A 24,385-nucleotide genomic window follows, 5' to 3' on the forward strand; every position below is an offset into this window, starting at 1 on the left:
AGTGCAGGGAGCCGAGTCCTTCCCACACTAGAGTGGCTGGTAGTGTAGCCATTAAAATTTTTGTGAGGAGAGGTGAGAAGAGAGGGCAAGAAAGGGAGGAGTCACAGATTCATTCGACACAAGCTATCTTACTGACAAACCTTAGAAAAGTCACAGATATTTCCCAACATAAATTTTTGTTTTGTTTTGTTTTTGAGACAGGATCTCACTATGTAGTCCAGACTGACCTTGAACTTGTGATCATTCTGCCCCATGTCTAGAGTGCTACAAGTGTGTGCCACCACACTCTGCAACCTACATTAAATAGTGTTAAAGGAAGGATCCATTATATGATACAAATTTTAAAAAGTGGTATTTTTCTAAATTGATATATTCAAGTGCTATAAATTAAGCTCTAATTGATTAATTCTACATAAACACAGCTACACTGTATCTACAGAAAAAGTTTTAAATTTCAACTAAGTTACAATCACCTTTCAGAGGGATCCCTTCTGAAGGTGATGGTTAACTGTGTAATTATACTTGTTTTTTTTTGGGGGGGGGATACCAGGGGATCAAACTTGGGACCTTATGCTTTCAAGGCAGGTGGCGGAACCACTGAGCTAAATCCCTGGCCCCTATATACTTTTATTAATGCCTTGCATATATATGTTCACAACACAATCTACTCACCACTCCAGGTAAACAGCTTTCCACTTCAGGATTAGGACCATCACTATAATGATTACCATGGTTTCCAGGAGATCCAGTTGAAGAATCAGACGAGCTATCAGGGCTTGAAGGCATATTGGAACTGATCTGTGTAAGTTTGGCTGTAATTAGCTGAAAACGACAGACCATGTTAGTATCAAAGTCAAGGAAAAATAAATGAATCAGAACTTAGAACCTAGTAACATACCCATACCAACAGAAACCCCTCCCAAATGCTATACTTTCATAAATATATTTTAGAAGTACTGTTTCATATAACCACTCAGATTTGTCTCATATAGCCACTCAGAGTTCTAAATCCTTTATTCTGACATACCATGGGTGCCATGATGCCCATTAGTGTTATAACCCAAACACCTTAACACATATCAAATAATTGGCATTTACTGAATAAATGAAATAGTCTCAGGTTTGTTTCTCTTAAAAAGTCCAGTAACGGGACGGGGATTTAGCTCAGTGGTTCTGGCACCTGCCTCGCAAGCACAAAGTCCTGAGGTTCGATCCCCGGTACTAAAAAAAAAAGAAGTCCAATAACTATAAATACTTACCGATTTATCTTTCAGGTTTAGTTGTCCAATCAGCTTTCTATCATCCCCAGGATCTATCAACTCTCCACCCACAAACAGCTCAATTTTTGTATGGGCAACATTGGCTTTAATGCGGTTAAGAATACATCGTCGAACTGAACCAATTGTATCATTTGTATGAGACCATACTTCCAAGTCATCTACCTGTCTGCCCTGGTTTGGAAATCGAACTATAAAAGAGAGGTGTTTACCGCGGAAAGCTCTGGTGGGGGAGAAAAAAACATCAATTTAGCACTTTCAAATCTTGGAATTTAACACTGAGTATTTTTTATTAAATAAGAAGTGAATTAAAGATACATAATAGTATCCTGAAAATTAAAATTGCTCCTTTCAAAAACTGTAAGTATTACAAATAAGCCTCAGAACAAAATGATCACATTCCATTTATTTTTTTCATACTAGAGATCAAACTCAGGACCTTGCGCTTGCCAGGCAGGCGCTGTTCTGCTGAGCTACATCCTCGGCCCATCACATTCCATTATTACTTTTGTATCTGTGACTGCAGAAAAAGGTTATCTATTTGTAAGAAATTAAGACAGAGATGTATCACTTTGCTAATTTTTATGCCACACAAGCCCAAATCACAAACACTGTCTGTAAATTTTAAAGACAAACTTTACCTGGGGAACATATACCAATCTGATACTGTTTTCTGAAAAATTCTTAATATAAAAAAAAAATCACAAAGCTATTATTTGTGATGGTATTTTAAGTTCTTTTGGGTAAGATACAAAATAGAAATCATATGAGGAGCAATTTTATATAATTTCATTGTTAACAAATAGAACTTTAAAAAACCCCAAAACTGATGGCACTTTCTATAAACATCTCTAAACTATAAATGTCATTTGAATTACTCAACAGTATAACCTTACGAAAAATGTTACTAGACCATTTGAAAATATCTGTTAAGGCAGCTTTTAAGAGTTCTTTCCAATTAATAGTACTCTCTGATCTGACTATTATTAACAGTGTGAATGAATGACATCAGAATAAAAACACTTAAACTGTAGAGTATCACTGTGACACAAAGTCAATGGCAAAAAATAAAAAGGAGAGAAAACTGGACATAATAAGAATGACTTGCCAAAAAAACCGAAATTTTAATCAGATCCTGGAGGGAGAAATGTCAACTATTACAAGATTCTGTAAGTGGTTCCTCTGCCTGCCTTGCAAGTCCAAGGTCCCGAGTTTGATCCCCAGTACCAAAAAAAAAAAAAAAAAAAATTCTGTAAGATACAAATAACCCTTTTAATGAGTGAGATACTACCATTTTCAAAAAAGAATGATTTCATCCTCACTGTCCTTTTATCTATACACACCCATCATTTAAAAAAAAAATCAAATGGTCAGGAAAATACCAAATAAGAACTTGCACCAGCTGATGAGTTATTTACAAACCTTGACATAGGTAGAATGGTTCTTTCTTCATGATAATCGCTGTCACATTCATTTATATATTCTCTTAAAACAGTTAATACTCGAACCATTCGAACAGCTTCCTGTCTTGCACAATTAATACTGTCTTTGTCACCATCCAAAACACACAATGTGTCATAAGAGGCTTTCAAACGATCAAAGCAAGACTGAATGAAGTCTTCGTGGATCACCACCTACAGCAATGGGCCAAATGAAGACACTTCAAGTTGCTTTGAAATCCAGAAATATGTAACATTAATCCCACCAGAGATAGCAACGAGTAATTTAAAGGTAGCTCTCAATAATAGTCATATTTAAGCAGTCCATATTGATGAAAACACATCATGTTATAATAAACAAGGTAAACTAGTCAAAACTGAACCTTAAAAGTTTAGGTGCTAGTATCAAAACATTCATAGTAGAGTATGCCATTTCAAAATATAACAATATATTTAAAATAAAAGATTCACTTAGGTATTTTATAAGAGAAATACAGATTAAACATTTTAATATTTTTTCCCTTTTTGGTCATATTAGGGATTCGACCCATGCTAGGCAAGTGTTCCACTACTGACTACATCCCCAGCCATTTTATTGTATCTTTTCTTATTTTTGAGACAGTCTTGCTAAATTGCCCAGGCTGGCCTCACTAAGTGCCCAGCCATTTTATTATAGCTTTTCTTATTTTTGAGACAGCTAAATTGCCCAGGCTGGCCTCAAAATTGAGATCCTCCTGCCTCAGCCTTCCAACTAGCTGGGATTACAGGTGCAGGCCACTGCACCTGACATGTTCGAGTTTTAATGTGCATTGATCCTCACCTGATTGACCTGCAGCCTTGGACCAAGGTTCGTATATATCTCTTTAAGGAGATCTATAGCTCTGCTGGCAATATCATCATTACTCTGAATCACGACCTAGGTTCAAAAGGATTAAAGTGTTAATCCTTTCAAGAAATGCTTCAGTTGGGCATTTATATTCTTCAACCACATCCCTCAGTTAATTTTAATACACTATTCAATAACATAATTATAACTTAACTTAAAATCAAGTAAAACTGAGAAAAATAGAAAAGAAAGAACACAACAACATGTAAAAGTCTTTGAGTAAAGCAATTTAAGAATGAAAGACATTTTACTAAGGCTAAAATATGTCTTGATCAGTATTATTTAACCTTGTACTTTAACATACTGATAACCAAGTTGTGAAGTTTTCAAGGAACTTGAAGGGAATAAACTTTTTTTTGTTTTTGTTTTGGTACTGGGGATCGAACTTGGATCCTTGTGCTTGCGAGGCAGGCGGTAGAACCACTGAGCCAAATCCCCGGCCCGGAAGGGAATAAACTATATGAAATAAGAGCTTAGCATAAAGGGCCATCTTCTCTACTCCCAGTTCCTACACATCTTTATTACTCATCTAATTAATTAGTGGTTTTCAAACTATGTTCAGAATTATAGGACTCAGAGGAAGTGTTTTAGGGCTAATCCCTGTAAGAGGCTTGGGGAGGGAAAGGTGTCAAAGTACTGGGATATGGAACAAAAAACAAAAGGCTTTCTTTCTTTCTTCAACTAGGTTGACATTTTGGACTACATAATTTTTTTTTAAAGTTTCAACTACAGTAAGTCCCCCACTTATAAACATTCAGGTTGCAAACTTTCACAAATACGAACAGACCTCGCATTATGAACATTCACAGTTGCGAACAGATCGCAGAAGTAGTTCACATGTCTGCCAGTCACTGTCACAGTTGTGTTGCTGTGTGCTTATTGTACAGTGTGATAGTGTACAGTAATACAGTGCTCAATCAGAGCCCAGGATGTCCGGAATCAAGAAGAAAAGCAGTGGTGACGTGGCAGAGACTGAAAGGAAGCATAAAGCAATAACCATAGAAACAAAAGTGAAAACAAATGAGAGATCAGACTGAGGCGAAAAGATGGTAGATGACACTTGTTCTTATAAACATGAATTGTTCAACCCTCGGCACAATTCTAAAGAACAAGGACAAGATTATGGAACATGTGAAGTCTGCTATGCCAATGAAATTAACAAAAATACCCAAAAATGCATGGTGAAGTGATAGAGGAGATGGAGAAACTTCTCTGCACGTGGATGCAGAATCAGCATCAGCATCGAGTTCTACTCAGGATTAATGCTTATTTAAGAAAAAGCAAAAAGCCTGTTTGAAGACTTGAAGAAAATAAATGAACAGGGTGCATCTTTTACTGCCAGCCATCGACGGTTTAACAGTAAAAATAGTTTATTTACAGTTGTACTGTACTGTATCCATCCACCATTTTAGGGTACATGTAAAAGTAAAAAAGTTTTATTTACAGTATTTTTTGTGTGTGTTTGGTTTTTTAATGCTTTACATTGTATATTTGCATCGAAGGTGTGTAAGACTTTGTTGGACTTCCTATTGAATCAGACCTATGTTCTCCTGGAATGGAACTGGTTCGTAAATTGGGGACTTACTATATTAAATTTTTGTGTGTGTGCTAGAGACTGAACTCATGGTTATCAGGTATGCCTAAGTACATACTACGCCAACCCATATTATTTTGAAAAACATTGAAAATCACTTTTTAGAAGTTTTAAACACTCAAAATACTTCACTAAACATCTTAGTCTATCTATGGCTTTTATAAAAATTATTTCACAGAAACCTAACAATATAAGATGCTGTATAACACATCAAATTTGTAAAGATAGGAATACTATAAACACTAAAGATGGAGAGATTACCCTTAAATATACTTCCTCAGATATTTATAAATATTCTAAGTTAAACAGTGCTAATAAAGGACACACTCGTAATCCCTTCTAAATAAAGTCTTCTTTTGTCCTCTATTTTAGCCTCAAATGGAATAATAACCTAAAATTTACATTGAAAGGAAGGAAACAAGAGATCTACAGGGTGAATTAACTTGCATGGGAGACTCATGAAAGATTTATATAGTTGGTACATTCCTGAACATAAATAACACATGGATTCTAAACCCAAACAATAGAAACATCAATGGTAGGAGGGAGATCAAAATAGAAAGAAATCTCTCAAATGACAAATGACATCAGATAAAGATGAACAATTATCACCCTAGACTCCTGGGACAAGCATCAGAAGAGAATACACATGTACGTTACATGAAAAGTTGTAATTCCTTACCTATTCAAATAACATCAGATACAATGTCCATAGAGTTCCTACTTTTGACTTACCCTCCAAAGATAGTCTAATCCTATCAATTCCAAATCATCCATCATATAGGCTCTTCTTTTCGCTACTAGTTTTCCTTCTCGACAATTCACAGCTTTGAAGAATCGCTCAAAACATTTCATTCCATTTTCAGTTAATAGGGAAGGATCAAGCTGAAGCACATTACTTTCAAAGAAGTCCTTATTAATATCAGGATCTAAGTCTGGTTCATCCCCCATCAATTTGGAATACCATTTAAAACAGGCTTCGCGATCACAAAGGTAAACTGCATTCTCAGCTAAGCATTTCCATATTTGTTTTGCCTGAGGGGCACATAGCCACAGTTGGCCATCCTTCAATAAAAATCTTGGAAAAACAAAAAGAGCAATTAGGTTTACATATTTTTTATTCTGAAAGGCAATCTGTATATGTATAAAACAACACATTTATCACAATTGTATTTTAACTACAGATAAAAAGATATTACTCTTTCAAGAGAACCTATTTCTAAGATTTTATCTGGTACCAAAAACATATTCATTCAAAAGCTTATACCGAAAAAAAGAAAAAAAAAAAACCCTTATACTGGACACCCACCATGAGCCCTATGAAACTCAGCTAGGTGAAGAGGAGTAAAACACAACAGTTTAGTGTTTGAAACCAGACATTTTGAAAGTATAGTTACTAGGGCCGGGGATTTAGCTCAGTGGTTTCATGGCCTGCTGTGAAAGCGCAAGGACCTGAGTTCAATCCCCGGTACCAAAAAAAAAAATAATATATAGTTACTAGGTAATTTGATTTTAAAATAAAAGATTTAGCATTCCATTTATATGCCATTACCTAGAAATGACACATTCAACTAAGAGACTTTCATGGATAACTAATCCATTATTTATTAGTTAAAACTGCTTCAATTTCAACACTTTCTGATGACCTATTTTCATCACTCAGTATCTGGTCACATTAAATACAATAACTTACATATTATTTAACATTTTATGTTAATAATCAACAGAATGCATATTATTCAGTCATGTTCTCTAGGGTTTTTAGCTTTTTGACTGTAGGTTTGAACATTAAAATTCAACAATAATGAAGGTGAATTCTACTGTTAACTTGTAACTGTAAGCTCTTCCTCTTATTAGCTTAATAATTTCCCTTAGCATTCATCCACCTACCCTACCCTGCCATGTCTATAAATGACACAGACAGCGAAGATCTCACTTTATTCCGAAAAACTTAACATAACTTTTAGTTAACATAATGGTGCTGCATGCCCAGTTGCAGAGTATGGTTCATATACTTAATCTCAATAGGATCCCTTCCATTTTAAAGCATTTTTGGATCTTAACACTAGAATCTGATACTCTAATAGAGCTTTTGACCTTCACGTCAAGGGAGCTTGCAGCATGTAGCTATATCTAACCATGCCTACCTCTAATTTACAGATAAGGAGACAGAGGTCCAATGTAATAAAATACAATTGTTTTCAATGTTTTTTCATTTTGTTTTTTAAATACAGCAAAAAAACCTTCTTCAAGTGAAAATTCTATTTGAAAATCTGATGCACAAAAGTAGAGGTCCTCCGTTTGTTGGGAGGGAGGGGAAAAAGAAAGAAGAAATGGGAATGAAACTTTCCATCTCTTGATGAGGAATCTACTCAGAGCCCTGAAGCTCCAAGTCTGAAAAATTACTGGTCTAACACGAAGAAAATGGATGGACTTAGGTCTAGTTGAGAAGTGTAATTTCATCACATTACTAACTATGATTTCAAACAAGCTACTCTAAGCCATATGAATCTTGTTTTCTTACTGATCAAATGGGAGTAAACCTACTTTACTGTGCTGCTCTGAAATGTAAATATGAAGTTTTTAACACAGGCTGAATATACAGCAGGCATTAAAATTAGGTTTGTTGGGCTGGGGATTTAGCTCAGTGGTTCTGGCGCCTGCCTCGCAAGCGCAAAGTCCCAAGTTTGATCCCGGGTACCAAAAAAACCCCACAAAAAGTAAAATTAGGTTCGTCTGCCTTAAGTAAATTGCTATAAATCATACAGGTAAGTACTCATAAGAATAGGGGTTACAGTAGGTCCTCTGATTCCAAACTTAAATGTGGCAAAAAGGGCTTGAAACTACTTTTCTGTTATAGTAAATTGAAGGGATATACCAATCAATAACAATGGCACTCTACAGCAGTGATTCCCACTCTAGGGAGGCAGCCACTTCTATTCAAGTGGTTGGAAAAACAAAACATTTCATTTTAAATAAATGTCACCTTTCTGAAAATTTGGTGGATAGTTTTTCTCAAATTAAAACCATTATGTAATTACTCAAAATTCCCACATAAGCAAGCAGAGTTCAATAAAAATAAGGCCAATTAACAAAGCCCAGGAAAATAGCCACTGGAGCATGTATCAAAATAATAAAAGCAATAGATTTTCTGAAGTGCTGGTCATCTGGGCATTTTTGTTAGCACACTTACGGCAAGAACAGGCTTCTCTGCTACATGATATGGTTTTTGAATTCATAAGCTACATGTCATCATGTAAACTTTTACTTATCATGTAAACTTTTCTCCACAAGGTCATTTAAAAATCTTTAAATATATTCATTAAAAGCTAAATTATCACTGAGCAAAACCAGCGGGGGACATTTCACTTTGACTTAGTAGAAGAAACCTATTTTCCTCATCCTCATCAGAAATGATGTTATTAACACAACTTCATCTTGTCTTTGTCAGCCATTCTACAAAGTAAAACTCAGTCAATAATTTTAAAGTATTTAGTGACAAACAGAGGAAAATGTGTGACTCTTAGGTAATGAATTCTATGTGGGCAAATAAAAGCAGGACGAGGAAAAAACCACCCAACTAAGACCTAGCTATATAGCACATGCACTCTGCATTCCTCATCTGTGTCTTAAAAGAGAGCAATACTAATTATATAAAACAAACCTAAGGAAGTTAAGCCGTTCTTGGACTTCTTGAACATGACTATATCTACTTCCCAGCCTCACAGTTTGTGGGTCATAGTCTTCGTGGTCTGAAAATTAAGAAAAATTATGCATTATACACAGATACCCACACCACTGCTGACTTCAACCAAAAAACTGTCAGAAAGTCATTAATCCTTTCTCAGAAGGCAACCTAAAACCTACCAATGGTAGTTCAATAATTTGTGGTTCCTACTCATCTCCTATTGTCCTCATAAAAATAAATTTTCCTTTTATAAAAACAAAAGAAAATGCTATGTTAAACATGCCATCAAAAATAATTCCTTAGCACAGCCCTTTTACTCCATCTTCATATACAATGAAGCAATTTATGATTACAGCCTAAGACTGACCTGAGTGATCTGTAAATACGGCAACCAAGACAAAAGGATTTTTTTCTTCAGTTTCTGCTTGATATACAGAAAGTATATTTGTGGAAAAGTTACGCCGGTATAAAAAATTATATTACTAATTTATACTTAGGAAGTTAGATTAACAGAAGGTACTATCCTACATGACCAACTTATCATACAATTACCAGCAACATAATGTTATAAATACCCAGAAACATGTAATTTCCCTTTAGCACTAGTTACTGATATTTCTATGGCAGACCCTGGACTTACAGTATGTATACTACTGCCAATGGATTCTAGTTATCTGAGGCCTTTTAGAAATAATACAAGTACTATCTTGAAAGACAGCGAAGTTTTTTCTGAACAAAATATTGACATGCTGTAAAGCTCGGACACTTACAATGTTTGGAAAAATATGGTTTTAATGTTTTAGTGAAGAAAAAAGCCCCATATATTATGATCAAATGTTTCCTACTTACATAAATATTATCTGCCAATAGTTTAAGTACACTGTTTAGGTCCAGTTTTCTTATGAGTATTATATTTTTAGTTAATTGCCTTAGGTTCATTTTAAGTTGTTTTTACATATGGTATAAAATAATGATACAAAGCATTTTTTTAATACACATTGTCTATTTCCATGAAAGTCAATTTCATAAGGGCTCGTGACTTGAAGCACTACTTCAAGAGGTTCTCTTAGGAAATTGAAAATTCTATTCTACTATGAAGGGCCGGGGATTTAGCTCAGTGATTATGCCACCTGTCTCTACTATGTAAAATTTTTCTTTTATACCACTAGTCTTGAAGTATCTGACTAATCACTGGACTTCACTGGGGAGGTAACTTTTAATACTGGTGGTTTATGCACAGCTTCACTTGGCAAGTTTTTAGGGGAAACTTTCAAGTTTCAAATAAGTTAAAAACAAGAAATTTCTTATAACCTTTACACACATTCACCAATTGTTTACATCTTGCTCCATTTGCTTCATTAGCTGCCACATAAAAATACTTGTAATTTTTCTAAACTATTTGAGGGTAAACTGGACACATGTGCTTTTACTCCTCAATATTGGAATGAATACTGTATTTCCAAATAAACAAGCACTGATACACCACTTAATCCAAGGTTCTTCAATTGCATACTATTGACATTTTGGGACAGACAATTCTGTGTCGCAGGGGACTGTGCTGTGCAATGTAGGATGTTTAGCAGCATCCTAAGCTTCTTCCCTACAGTATCCTTGCCCTCACCTAAAGTTTAGACAACCCAATATAGCTTGAGACATTATCAACTACCCACCCCACCCTTTTAGAGAACCAAGCATTGAATCTCAAGTTTACATTTCAGTTTCATCAATTTAAATTTTCACAATGAAGTCCTTTTATGCTTTTTTTTCTCCAAGTCCAAAATTTAATATATACTGTATTTGTCATGTCTTTTTATTCAATTTTTTTGGCTTTTTGAGACAGGGTCTCCCTCTGTAGTTCAGGCTGGCCTCAAAACTCCAGCGATCCTCCTACCTCAGCCTCCTGAGTGCCAAGATTACAGGCATGTGCCACCAGTCCCGGCTCGTCTTTTTATTCTTTTTTTTTTTGGTACTGGGGATTGAACTATGGTCCATGCGCAGCAGGTGGTGAAACCACTGACCTAAATCCCCGGCCCATATCTTTTTATTCTTTAATGTGGAGAATTCATCATCTTTTTTTGTTTGATCCTTCTGAAAACATTTGTTGAATGTCACTCTATTTGGGTGTCTAAAATGCTTCCTCATAATTAAGATTCAGGCTATAGCATTCTGGCAACAAATACCACAACAGTGACAATGTCTTCCTCAGTAACAATCACACTGCTAACTCTGATTATACAGGCAAAGTGGTTCTACCAGGTTTCTTCTCTGGTAAAGTAACTGTTTATACCTGCTAGTTTTAGCAACCAACCCCTGCTCCCTTTTTTTACATTTAATTGCCAACACTCCAGACACAGGATAGAACTTTGGAAACATTCAATGAAAGCCACACAATAATCAAGATACAAGGTTTTCCCGCAGTGCTAAATAGGAATGAAGAGGCCTTCTCATTAGAGAAGCTTTCAGGCTATTAAAACAAAAAACGTAATATGGCTGGTAGTTTTCACTGCAAACATTCAGTCCCAATATTCTGATTTGTTAACAGTCAAACAAGGAAGATGAACCATTTTTGACTTAAGATGTCTAGGTGCCTCATATCCCACTGAAAACGGCAAAAGGAATTAGACAAAATTAACTCAAAAGGCTTTGAATATAAAGAGATGGTGTCATGGCTGAGATGAACATAAACTGGTTCTTGTCAGCAGACTGTCTAGGGCCCATTTCAGAGCTCATTATAGAAGAGGGAAGTTCACCTACACACCTGTAATCCCAACTACTCAGAAGGTTGAGGTAGGAGGGCTGTAATTTCAAGGCCAGGCTGGGCAACTTATTTAGCAAGATCTCTCAAAATAAAATGGCTGAAAAGGTATCTCAGAGTTCCTTCTGTTCAATCCCCAGTACCACAAAAAGAAAAAAAAAAGTCTGCTTGTTTTGAAAAAAGAAATTTTATTGAAATACAATTCCATGGTGGTAATGGGGATCAAATCCAGAGCCACACACATGCTAGGCAAATGCTCTAGCAATGAGCTACATTTCCACCCCTTTTAAAAAATTACGAGACAGTGTCTTACTGAGTTGCCCACACCATCCTCAAACATGCAATCCTTCAGCCTGCCTCTCAAGTAGCTGAGATTACGGGCATGAACCATCACACCTGGCTTAAAACTCAAACTTCTTAGTACAGTGGGGTAATTATCATCACAGTCTATGTTTACAACATTTTTCATCACCTCAAAAAGAAACTGTACAAATCACTCCACTCTATTAATCCCTACCCTCAGCCCTTGGTCTTTTTGAGACCACTTCATTTAACTATAAACCATGTAGTATGTGGTCTTTTCTCAGCATTTCCCACTTAGCATATTTTCAAGGTTCATACATGTTGTGCCATACTGTATATTAGCTTTGTAAACAATGAGTAGTACTTCATTGTAGAGACATATATATTTTACTTATTCCCTCACCAACATTTAGGTTGCTTCCATTGTTGACTGTTATGAACAATGCTGCTATGAATATTTATGTACATGTTTTTGTAGGCATTTATGTTCCCATTTTAACCAAAGTATATAACTGGGGATAGGTCACATGGTAAACTGTCGAACATTTTTGCGGAACTGCCAATTCATTTGGCAAGGTGGCTGTACCACCGTATAATCCATAAGCAATGTATAAAGTCTCTACTTTCTTTACATCCTCACCAACACTTGCTGTTGTCATGTCATCTCAGTAGGTATGAAATAGGGTATCTTACTATGGTTTTCATCTGCACTTCCCTAATAACCAATACAAAGCAGTTTTTCAAGTATTTACTGACCATCTGAATTATGTCTGGAGAAATTACTATTCAGATTCTTTGCCCATTTCCTTAATTTTTAAAAGCATTTTTGGGCCGGGGATTTAGCTCAGTGGTGCCACCGCCTGCCTCGCAAGTGCAAGGTCCTGAGTTTGATCCACCGTACCAAAAAAAAAATTTTTTTGTCCTTTTTCATTATTGAGTGATAAAGCTCTTTATATATTCTGGACCTAAGCTTATTAGATATGATTTACAAACATTTTCTCCCATTCTTGGGTTGTCTTTTCACTTTCTTGATACTGTTTTCATTTGTAGTTAAGTTTTAAGTCTGATACAGTCCAATTTACCACCCTTCCACCTTGGGATTCCCAACCATTTTTGCTTTCCCTAACAGAAAATCACAAAGACTTGTTTTCTTTTAAGAGTACAGTACTGTATTTTTGGTTAACTCCCTAAGATTCTATTTGATTTAATTCTTTACACATGGTGTGACACAGAAAATCCAATAGGATTCTTTGGTTTTTTTCTTTTTGGTACCGGGGATTGAACTCAGGACCTCGGGCTTGCCAGGCCAGGTGCGGTGCCACTGAGCTACATCCCTGGCCCACCAATAGGATTCTTAAAGATGTGGACATCCAGCTGCTCCAGAAATTTATGAAAACAGATTCATTTTCCACTGTATGTTTTTGGCACCATTATCAAACTCAATTGACCATAAAAGTAAAGGTTTACTTCTGGACCGATTTTACTTTATTGATAGATACATGTATATGCCAGCTCCCTACTGTCTTATTAATATTGCTTTGTAGTAAGTATGGAAATCAGGAAGTAAGAGTCAGCCAACTGTGGTTTTCATCAAAATTATTCTGGCTGTCTGAGCCCTTTGAATGTCTACGTAAGTTCAACAGGATCAGCTTTGCCAATTTATGCAGGAAAATAAAGCAAGTTGGGGTTTTTATAGGAATTATGTTGAATCTGCAGAACAACAGATTATCCTGTTAGTCTATTTTGTGCTGCTATGACAAAATACTTGAGACTGAGTAGTTTATACAGATCAGGTTTATTCTCCTTACAGCCCAAAGCTGAAGGGCCTGCATCTAGTAAAGGTCTTCTTGCCGTGATACCATGGTGAAAGGTGGGACAGCAAAAGACTAAACTTTTATAATAAGCTTACTCTCAAAATAATCTACTCAATGACACTAATCTACATGGCCTAATCAATCATTTGGCCCCACTTCCCAACGTTGCTGCTTTGGGGATCAAGTTTCCAACACATGGACTTTGAGGAACATACTCAAATCATAGCATCATTTTAACAGCGTTAAGTCTTCTACTCTGTGAACACAAGATGTGTCTTTGCATTTATTTAGACCTTTAAGTTCCTTCAATGTTTTATGGTCATCGGTTACAAATTCTGTACTCCTTTGGTTAAAGTTATTAAGTATCTTACACTTTTGGATGCTACTGTAATTGAAACTCATTAATCCTAACCTTCTAATTCAGAAGCTTTTTACTCCTTTTTCTTGTCTAGTTACTAGAAGTAAAATGCTAAGTACAAATGGCTAGAATACACAACCCTGTCTCATTTCTTGTCCTAGACCTAGGGGAAAGCAACCAATCTTTCACCACTGAGTAGTATGTTAGCTGTGGGTTAAGATACGTTTGATTAGGCTGAAGAAGTTCCCTTCTATTCCTGGTTTGTTCAGTGTTTTTATCAAAATGAAACAGTGTACAATTTTGTCAAATGCGTTTTCTCCATCTACTGAGATGATCATATACTTTTGGTAGTTTCTACTATCATTGGGTGGAGCGTTTTGCAGATGTGTTAGGGCTAGTTGGTTTATGGTGTTCAAGTCTTCCATTTTTTTTCTGCAGATTGCACCACTAATGTCACTTGCTTTTCCCCTATTTCCTTTAGGACTACTACACTACAAATGAACTACAAACAGCATCTTAACTGTTCACCAAAATGTCCACTTGTTTTGGCAACACCCTGAGGCATGGCATGCTCTGGTCCAAAGAGTCCCTCTAAGGATAAAGCTGAGTTCTTCATCCTCACAGCTTCTCTCTCCTGGGCAGAACATCCATACCACTGTATAGGAGCCACAGGCAGGACAGCAGCCAGCTTTTTCCAGGACACCCCTGTCTTATGAACAGGTATTAGTATGGGGGTGAAGTGGAAACCACTCTTTTTTTCCTCCCAGACTGTGGCCCTTAACTGGGAATTTGCATCCTAGGAACAAGCTGAGGTGGGGGGTAATCAGATCGCCAGTGTTTTCAGCCTGCAATGCCTGGAATAAAGCTTCATCCTATTAGTAGGCACTGAGTAGGGTAAAAAGAGTCTCAGTCCTCTTGGCCACATCTGCCTAGAACAGAGCTTGTCCAACACAAGAATGAGAAGGATAAGAAATGCTGGTAGCCAGCTGTTCCTAAGGTGAAACTACAGTCCGAGACTAGCAGCAGTGGGGAAAAGGGGCCTTCTTAGTCACACCTACCCACAGGAGAGTTGCCACATGATAAAGCTGAGTATGGGGAGAAGAGAGCAAGCTGGGGCTTTTGTTTTTTCCCGAGACTTAAATGATTTTATTGAATGCTTCTTCATTTGCTATATCCCCTTATAACAATTTCCAGACACTTTAAATGATTATTTTTATATTTGCTCCAGCTGAGCAGTTGCTTTGTTAAGGTTTGCTAAGCAACTCATTCCACCATTCCAAAAGTTAAGTATCTCATCCCTTGGCTTATTTCATCCTATGTTCTACATTTATATTACATAAGTATATTCATGTTATTCAGCGGGTTCAATTATTTTCATTATTTTGACCCAGTTTGGGTCAGCAAAACCCAACTCGTATATTCTTATGACATGTCAACACGATTCCCTGAGCACTTTCCAAGTTTCAGGAATAAGATGTTGAAAAATCATGGGGCGGGGGGGGTTTACTTGGGATCAAACTTAGGACCTTATGCTTCCAAGGCAGGCACGGAGCCACTGAGCTATATCCCTGGCCCTGAAAGATCATCTTATACTTCCCCTGCTCCAGTCCCCAAAACATCTATTTCTCCAGAGAGGTATATACTGTCTGCCAAAATGGGTAACACATTTTTTTTTTAACCAAAAAGAACTCATAGACTTAGTATGTCATGGCCGATGTGTAGGAATGAGCCAGGCTACTGAGAAAGTCTAGGCCAGCATATACATCCCAAAAGAACGCGGCTGGTTAATGCATTTTATGAAGATATGTTTTTGTTGGGGGAGCATAATTCCTAAAATCTGTCAGTGTTGGATATAAAAGAACGAGAAGAGGTAATAGAAGGCGGCAGTTCTTAGAAAACAGGATTAAAAAAAAAAATCTACACTGAAGACAAGTCACTCAACTCTATCCAGAATCGAAGAAAAATGGTAAATTAAACTTTCACTAAGTGTTCAAGTCAGTACAATGACTATCAGAGAGGTAAAACTTGAGTAACAACAAAAAAATGGTTTATACTTTATTGTGTGTTATGGCTTGTATCTAGATGTCCCCAAAAAGCCTCACATGGTCATGTGTAGGGCTTTTCAGAGGTGGGTGGATCTAGGGTGTGTGATGCAGGGATTAAGGGTGCCTTACTCTGGGTGTAGGTGGTACCACCCAAAAGGCGGGTGGCCTGGAAGATAAAGGAAAGGCAGGCTGATGTTGCTTGCTGCTTTGCTGTCTCCTGCCTACATGATATGGATTATTTCTCCTCAGTGATGCTCTTCTGCCATGCCACCCTGCCTTGGAGCCCGCTGATTATGGACCAAAACCTCTACAAACTGTGAGCTGAAATAAACCTTTCTTCTTTTAACTTTGGGTGTTGGGTATTTTGTTTCAGCAACAAGAAAAGTAACCAAGACAGTAACCGTATGAAAAACTGTAAAGAATAATCAATAACCACTAGTGCATGAAAGCACTAATGTGAATCTATGAGCAAATACTGGAGAAAATTTTAGTAAGTTCACTCCTTTACCTAAATAACATCAAAGCAGGAGGAGGAATCAGCTGACCATTCTATTGAGAACATTTTTTTTCCCAAAGCTAATGATACTAGTGGAGATGAAAAGTGGGCAGAACAAATACTTAATACTGGTGAAATGGTTATCTGAAATTGAGACTATCAGTGAACTCTGGAAGCTTGATGTTACCCTGCTGAATGGTATGCCTCATACCTAACAGATTCATACAACACTTTCCCTATGCAAAGGCAAAAAAAGGTCGTAATTTACTATAGAATTGAAAATTCAGAAATATTAATGAACAATGTTACAACAGAAATGATTTAATGTTGTGAAAAATTTAACAGAATTTTACTAACTTAAAAAACTATCCTCCTGGGCCACAGATGTATTTCAGAGGCACCGCACATGCCTGGAAAGTTGCAAGGTCCCAAGTTCAATTCCTGGTACCAGGGGAAGAAAAAAACAACTATCCTCACATTTAAGTATCTATAGGCTGATCAGAATTAGAACAGTGTTAATGAATTAGAGAAGCAGAGTATATTTCAATGAATGTAGAGGAAAATATTAATAGCACACACACACAAATCAAGTGTGTACTGTGTGGCAGACACTGTTTTAGCATAAATAGCTTCCCTAAGGTCAAACACCTAACTATGTTTTGAGTCATGCTTCATACCTAGGCTATTTGACTATGCAGAGTCACTTTTGTCTCTTACTTTGTGGCGATACAAACAGTATAAGGAAGGGAAGCCAGGTGTAGTGGCACACGCCTGTAATCCCAGCACATGGGAGACTAAGGCAGGAGGATCACTATGAGTTCAAGGCCAGCCTGAACTATATAACAGAAACCCTGTGTTTAAAAAAAGGAAAAAAATCGCAGTCCCTGCCTGGCAAGCATGAGGCTCGAGTTCGATTCCTGGTACCAAAAAAAAAAAGAAAGAAGAAAAAAAATTCTTTTGAGCATGAAATTGAGATGTGGCAATAACATGTAGAGTTTGACTAAAACAGAGAAAACTCTAAAGAGGTGGAACTGAACACGTACCATCTCTAAAGTGCCAAACAGGAGAGTCCCTAACCCCTGACAATAAAATGAAATGAAACATTACATACAAGCGAGGTTAAAAAAAAAGCACTGAAGTGCACACAATTTATACAGCTCCACTTTGGAGGAAGTGCTGTACTGGTAACTGTGAAGGCTTTGTACTGCAAAGGAAATGAAATTTTAACAGACTGACTTATGTTAAACTGAGCCTCAATGTTTGGGTGTTTATGTATACTGCATACAACCCTTCCTTACTTCACTGATTCTGGTTTCCTTTGGTATAGACTATATACCACATGTTGCATGTCTTTTTTGTGTGTGAGACAGGGTCTCACTATGTAGTTCAGGTTGGCCTTGAACGAATTATGCAGGCCAGGCTGGCCTGGAACTCATGGCGATCCTCCTGCCTCTGCAGACCATCCGAGTACTAGGATTATAGGTATGCACCACCTCGCCTGGCTTGCATGCCTATTGCCTTCACTGTTCTATCTTGCTGCTTAGGAATGTAGGACTGAAATGATAAAAGATTGTTGTCCACTGCTCAGACTACTTGTCTAGCTCTATAACCTATTACCTACCAGGACTCAGCTGGCCCAAAGGGAAAAGTGGAAGACAATAAAATCAGAAAGGCTATTTAAAGAGTTGCCTAATTCTTCCTTTATGTTTACCTGAATTTAAGTTTTAAACAAAAATCTAGTGATTATATGCACCATGGAATTTTATTCTACAATAGCAAGTGTCTACTCTGCTCTTCAAATGAGAAGTATCTTCATTTTTAATATACACTACTTGCTTTGTAGATTATAAATATAACATGTTAAAAGAATGATGTTTAATAACCAATATGTTCAATTCTGTCTCTAACACTAATAATATAAAGTTCTCTTGTCTATGGCTCTGGGAACAAACTTGAGATTACAACATGGACAGGCTGGGTAAGGGGAGACTATGAATCTGGTGTATGACAGAGGAGAATGTGTAGTAAGCACTCATCTATACTTCAGTATACAGATTCTGACACAATTGTTAAAAGGCAAAAGAACTGACACAGCGATCCACATATGGCAGGCACTTAAAAATCATGTGTTGAAATCTCAGGAAAATTTACCTCAATATGTTTAAACTTTCAAAATATGTAAAAATCTAGGGCCAGGGATTTAGCTCAGTGGTTTCACTGCCTGCTGTGCAAGCACAAGGACCCGAGTTGGAGCCCCGGTACCAAAATACATAAAAATCTGGATTTGTATAGCCTTCCATCTCTTAATTCATAAATATTTAATTCACTAAGTCTGAAGCACTTAAAAAACAGATAGGATTGTAAAAGAACTACATGTAAGAACAGACTTAAACAAGTTTTTTTGAAAAGCTACAGGTGGTAGTAAGCAGGGAAATAAAGGTTGGAAACAAATACATACCTGGGAAGGTAACAACCAATGACAGACTGACAAGAGCTCCCCAGTCAGGGAAGAAAAGCCAATCAACTTAATAAGGAAGAGTGGGGAAGGCAAGCACTGAGTCAAGAGCCTTGAAATGCTGGACTGGAGTTTAGGTTGTACAAGATCTGGGAGTAAAACTGGATTATTAAGCCCGTAAGAGAACATAATTCACAGAATTAACTACCTTCCGTCTTTTAAAATGAGTCGCTCCTAAGGTAATCAATGCAAAGAGATCATTATTACTGTATTTCCATAGTTCAATTTATCTTATACTCACCTCTAGCGTACAGTCTCATGCTTTCCATGTAAGTTGCAAGGTTTTCTGCTACCAAAGTAACTAGGGCATGATTGTGCTGAAGTTGATTGATTAAGTCATGACGATAAAATACGTGAGGACTTCGCTGAGTTTGACTGAAACGAGAAGAACTTAACAATATAATTAGGCAATTAAACTCTGCTATAATCAAGAGTTTACACTTTCTAAATTCTTAGCTACTACAAAACTTAAAGACCATAGTTTTGTCCATTTACTTCAATGGAAATTTAAAATAAAAAAATGTTGCAAAAACCAAGCAATTACTCCTACATACACAGAAACGATGCACCAGTATCCTCTAACTTCACCCCCTGGGAGTCTACTTCAGTGACTGATTTCTACTCCTGTACTACAGGAGTACTCAAAGCATTTGTGTTAGGTTATGCAATTATTTTCAGAATTTTAAAACAAACATTCTTTGCAAGACTAGATTGCAACTGCTGGTGAAGACTTTAGTCAAAGAAAATGTTTTCGTACAAGTTTTAAATACCTATTCAAGGTACATATACATATAGGGAGACTTGGTTGTAGCCAAGGTTGCCCATAAGTGTCACCAAAAAAGATACCTAGTTTCTTTCAAATCTTTTGCCACATTCATTGAAACTAGTCAACTTTCACGGCCACTATTATTCTAGTGGAGATGAAGTTAATGATCTTCAGTAGAGTGTATGAACCATGCCTATCTCCAACAAATGAATTTATTTGAAAAAAGGCCAAGTAACATACATACATTGGGCCAAATATACTCAAAGTACGTCCCTCAAATCAATGTTATTTTTAAGACAAATGTCTAAATTTTTTTCAGTGATTATTCCTATAGCTTTTCTAATTTCCTATTATTTTTTCCAGCTTTGGAAAAAAAAATGAGGTAAGTTCAACTGTTAACATCAAAACATATATATGACTTTTTTACTTAGTCACAATCACAGTAATCCAGAGTTGTAATGGGCCTTGACAATCATTTAATCTTAGATAGAAGAAAAATGATTCTTTAGAAAATGTTTGTAAGATTAAATAACTAGTTTGAGACAAGGTTCACATTTCACTGTTACTTTTCCTTTTAAAAAAATTAGTTCTAACTGTACTACCAGAAAATACAAGGACAAATTATTTCAATAAGCAGAATTTGGCACCTAAGATAGTATTAAAGAAAGCTGCTAGTATTAAAAGAAACTTAGCTTAAAAAAGTTAAAAAAAAAAAAAGTATTTTTAACTTGTTCTGTATTTTGTTATCTTCCATCATTTAAATGTCCTTGCAGTCTAGTCTTCAAAATCAACTTTAGGCCAGGGATTTAGGTTAGGGGTTTTGCCATCTACTGCGCAAGCGCAAGAACCCAAGTTCAATCCCCAGTACCAAAAAGAAAAAAAAAATCAACTTTAAAAACTAACTACTAGGGCCGGGGATTTAGCTCAGTGGTTCTGCCACCTGCCTCACCCAGTTTGATCCCTGGTACCAAACAAAAACAAAAACAAAACATTGACTACAAAAAAAAAAAAAGTTTACTTTGACAATCACTCTGTAGTAGTGTAATGTTTCAAAATTAACAAAGACAGGATGGATAAAATAGTTAACAGACACAACACATGCTATGAAACCATTTGGCATACTTGATGGAAGATGTAACTCTGAACCAAGAACCTAAAGGAAATATCGTCATCTTAATTCTGATACCTATTTAATTATGGCTTATTTCCTCATCAATAAAACAATGTTGAAGATGGCAATGGGTTTTTTTGTTTCAAGCTAATCTTTTCCTTAGTCTCGTTATTCACTAATTTTCTTTAAAATTTGCTTGTCAACTGCTGTTATTTTCAAAAGAATACATAAATAATAATATTTAAAATTCTAGATTTAAGTCTTACCTCAAATTTTGAGGTGCTTCACCAAACAAACTACAAATTTCTCTAATTTGCTTCAGTGCAGGAATAACCCATTTGTCATTTGTGCGAAGTTCTTCTATAAAGCGATCTATCCACTGGATCTTTTGTGTGTCACGGTCCTTAAACAAACAATTTCAATGTTTTATACAGATCCATATTCATTCTTCTCCTTTCACATTATTTTACATTATAAAACAAAAGCTTTTAAGATTAGTATCACAAACATTAGACTAAGATTTTTAAGAAAAACGCTTACGTTTACTCCCAAAACTCCAACAAGTAAAAGCACGATTATAAAAGTTCAGTACTGGTAGTTTTAAATTTTTCATGTATTTAGCTGTATCCAGTGTTCTTAAGAGATTCTACCACATCACAGAATCAAGGATTAACATTTAGCATCCTGATTACATGGTCTACTGTTTAAGAAATTCTATTAATTTTTTTAACTTACTTATGAGCAAAGAAAACCTAATTTCTCTTACCCATCAAGGCCCTAATCAGCCTTCACATTTTATGATGTATTTGAAACAAGTATTTCTATACCATACCTTTGACAATACTACCACTAACAGGAAGACTCAACTGATTTATAAAACCTTAACGTAGAGGCGGCGTAAGTAAAGGAAGGCAGTCTTACGTGAACAGAGATAACTATTGAAGATCATTTAAAAAAATAACAATGTTGGGATAACCTGGATGTATCCAGCAACTAAGCCATCCTAAAGGTGAAGGAGAAAGGTCACAAAAAGTGAGCAAATCAGTACATTCTTACCTGGGAGCAACTATAATCTAGTATTTTTATGTGGGCACTAAGAGCCAGGTCCATGATATCTACAGGCACATCATCGCTGTGGGCTAGATTCCACAGAAGGTTCAACACTTTGTGTGCCATCACACCATCTTTATCATCTTCTGCAAGACGACGAATCAGCTCAAGTAGCTTTTCACGTTGCTTTTTACTTGCGTTTGTCCAACTAGCCTAAAAAAGGATTTAGAAAATAACTCATATTTGGTTATCTCTTCTTAAATACAGTGTTACTGGGTTAACTATATTCAGCTCATTGGAAAAACAACATTGATGGGCATAGAAGTATTCAAGGGACACCAGAGAGACAACAGTATTTATTCACAGGCCAGAGTTAAATTCCAGGAAAAAAAGAGAAACCTCTATTTAGAGTTAAATGCGCTGACAATTTTAAAACTTTCTCAAGTGGGCCAGGGATTTAGCTCAGTGGTCCTGCCGCCTTGTCTCTCAAGCACAAAGTCCCAAGTTCGATCCCTGGTACCAAAAAAAAAAAAACCTTTCTCAATTTCAGTTTTAATAGACATTCCGGGCTGGAAACTTCTTTATTGTGTGTGGTTATACTGTGCACTATGGGATATTTAGCAGCATCCCTGGCCTTCACCAGCAGAAGCCAGCAACAACTCCCTGAGTTGAGGCAATCAAAAATGTTTCCAGACACTGCCAAACACTGGGGGCAACAGAAGGGGGCGGCACAAGCCCAGAATAGCCTCCCACTGAAAATCCCCATCTTAAGTTTCAACCTATTTGTAATTTTATACTAGAAAATGACAGAGCTTGATATACCAAGATTTTCCTAACAAATGAAAAAGCTGACCAACACTGTGCATCACACACTTTAAAAAAAGTGAAAGTCTAAGTTATGAACCAAGAAAATAATTTACAAATAAACGACACCACATAGGAGAGAAGATTGTACAATAATTCAATTTAGGAGATAGAATATTCATTTAAGAACTTTAAAATGTAAACAACAATGACCCTCTTTCAAATGTCCAGTTAATACAGTATGGTTATCACAACTTGGGAAAGGGAAGGATACTGGCAGCATTTAGTGGATAAGAAGTCAGGGATGCTGCTAAACAATATGGGAAAATTATTACGTACAAAGTTACTTATCAGTGATAAGTAACTCATCACTGATAAGCTAAAACAAACCTAATGGCCAACAACAGACTGACTGCATTAAATATTTTCTTCCTTTATTAACAGCACTGAGGATTGAACCCAGGGCCTCACACATGCTAGACAAGAGCTAACCCCCCCCCCTTTTTATCTTGAGACAGGATCTCAATAAATTGCCCAAGCTGGGCATGAAATTGCAACCTTCCTGCTTTAGCCTCCTAAGTTGCTAGTATTTTTTTTTTTTGTACTGGGGACCGAACTTGGGACCTTGTGCTTTTGAGGCAGGGAGCAGCACCACTGAGCTAAATCCCCGGCCCCTAAGTTGCTAGTATTTTAGGTATGTGAAACCGTACCCAGTAAAGAAGATCCTTTCAATAGAATTATCACACACTATTTACAATAGCAAATATGGGATATCCTCAAAGACAACTTGAAGATAACCTGGCTTTCACACACACACACACACACACACACACACACAGATAAAAAGTAGCTCAAAAATTTAACATGTTCTTTCATTACTGATCAAGGATTTCAAAAAACCTAACACAACAACGAGGTAACATTTCACAACACACAGACTTCAAAAATTTAGAATGCTGACAAAAACAAGTGCTGGTAAGAATGTGAAAAACCTTGATGGAACTAAATTGATATAGCTACTTAGAAAAAAGTCTTACTTAGTATTCAAACATTTAAAAACTACAATCTGGGTGAAGGACCTACGTTAAATCTAATTGAGGAAGTTGGGATCATTTGGTTGTATAAAGAACTACAAAGATGCTCAGATTTCATGTTTCTTCTGGTCACCTTTACTAGAAACTTTTATCTTTTCCTTTTTTGGTACCGGGTATCGAACTTGGGACCTTGCACTTGCGAGGCAGGTGGCGGAACCACTGAGCTAAATCCCCGGCCCTTTGAAACTTTAATACTCCATAGGAATTGCTAGATTTACCAACACCTTTACCAAAAAAAAAAAAAAGCTTGTATTTCACCAAAAATACCAAGTGCTCAATAAATATTTGGTAAGCCAAGGGAAAAATGTGAGAGATTTTATTTAGACCATCCTAAGCAGAAAATGGTCCAGGAGACAAAAGAACAACTTTGCTTCTTCCATTATGGCCATG

General features: G+C 36.5%; 1 protein-coding gene across 5 annotated transcripts in view; it reads right to left on the reverse strand.

The window, feature by feature from the left end:
* Usp9x (ubiquitin specific peptidase 9 X-linked) overlaps positions 1-24,385 on the reverse strand; it is a 122,895-nt gene that overhangs the window by 52,006 nt on the left and 46,504 nt on the right. For 3 of the 5 annotated variants that reach the window (XM_087189846.1, XM_013074050.3, XM_013074049.3), the window contains exons 12-20: positions 22,104-22,310; positions 21,314-21,450; positions 19,412-19,560; positions 8,861-8,948; positions 5,932-6,274; positions 3,537-3,632; positions 2,700-2,911; positions 1,260-1,500; positions 673-822 (exon numbers count right to left, since the gene is read on the reverse strand). In XM_087189846.1, the coding sequence (XP_087045972.1) occupies positions 673-822; positions 1,260-1,500; positions 2,700-2,911; positions 3,537-3,632; positions 5,932-6,274; positions 8,861-8,948; positions 19,412-19,560; positions 21,314-21,450; positions 22,104-22,310 (1,623 nt within the window). The remainder of the gene's footprint in view (positions 1-672; positions 823-1,259; positions 1,501-2,699; positions 2,912-3,536; positions 3,633-5,931; positions 6,275-8,860; positions 8,949-19,411; positions 19,561-21,313; positions 21,451-22,103; positions 22,311-24,385) is intronic. The other 2 variants (XM_004850015.4, XM_004850014.4) reach the window with 1 other exon arrangement.

The sequence above is a fragment of the Heterocephalus glaber genome, unplaced genomic scaffold (genome assembly GCF_053883595.1).
Source record: "Heterocephalus glaber isolate CG9 unplaced genomic scaffold, H.glaber_assembly_v1.0 deba00001547, whole genome shotgun sequence".
Lineage (NCBI taxonomy): Eukaryota > Metazoa > Chordata > Mammalia > Rodentia > Bathyergidae > Heterocephalus > Heterocephalus glaber.